Source organism: Caenorhabditis briggsae, assembly GCF_000004555.2.
Source record: "Caenorhabditis briggsae AF16 supercontig from assembly CB4, cb25.NA_149, whole genome shotgun sequence".
Taxonomy (NCBI): Eukaryota; Metazoa; Nematoda; class Chromadorea; order Rhabditida; family Rhabditidae; genus Caenorhabditis; species Caenorhabditis briggsae.
The window spans coordinates 1,262-2,050 of record NW_025543508.1 but is presented as its reverse complement, the minus strand read 5'-3'; the positions used below and the strand labels follow the sequence as shown (position 1 = coordinate 2,050).

At 39.7% G+C, this 789-nt stretch overlaps 1 protein-coding gene across 1 annotated transcript; it reads right to left on the bottom strand.

Annotated features, from left to right (window-relative positions):
* Positions 1-266: 266 nt before the first annotated feature.
* On the bottom strand, positions 267-611 carry CBG24389 (the record flags this gene model as incomplete). The annotated part of the gene is made up of 1 exon (XM_045241116.1): positions 267-611. The coding sequence occupies one exon, from the start codon at positions 609-611 to the stop codon at positions 267-269; it is 345 nt and encodes a 114-aa protein (XP_045091323.1).
* Between the last annotated feature and the right edge of the window lie 178 nt (positions 612-789).

Below are 789 nucleotides of genomic sequence, written 5' to 3'. Positions count from 1 at the left end.
TAAGTCATTTCTGAAGTGTAGCAAGAGTTGTTCATCATTGATGTATACTGATAAGAATTGTTTTCTTGTGACGTCATCGGATTTGACGAATAGGGATATAGTACTGAATTGACTGGCTTCGAAGAGTTCAAAAGATTATCGGCTTCATGGCAGGTTTCTAGGAGGTGTCCGTTTGATTCTCCAGAAATGTCCGTTTGATTCTCCTTGTTTTCTGTCGAGTAGTTGTTCCTAATTGCTGGATAATGATACTGCTCGATATTGTGATTTTATGGCATCATTGGATACTGAGAACAGACTTGTGGCACTGCGTTTACTGGACTTGAAGAGTTTAAAATTTTGTCGACTTCAAGGACACGACTAATAGGATCTTGTCTAAAATTTGAATTGTCTTCCAAAATTGGTTCTTGAGTCTTCTCCTTTTTCTTCTGTTCCATGCCTTTTCCACCATATCTGACTGTTGCATACTTGTTGTGCTGGGCTTTCCATTTTCCAATACTTTGATCTTGATAAATGGTCACCGGAATAAATTGCGCCATTTCGAGTACCACATGAGCAACAGTTTCCTTGGAGGCCAGATTGGTTATGGTGATCACTGGGACGTACTTTTGCATTGTCTGAACATACACGACGTTCTCTAAGTTCTGATCTCGGCTTCTTGATGAGATCTTGATACTTTCGAAATGCAAATCCAAATCCTTTCCATATCTAATGCGACCAATCGATTCAGGAATGTGGAATTCTTTGGAGCTTCTTTTCTTCGATTCCTCCCAATGTTGAGTCTTCTTGTCG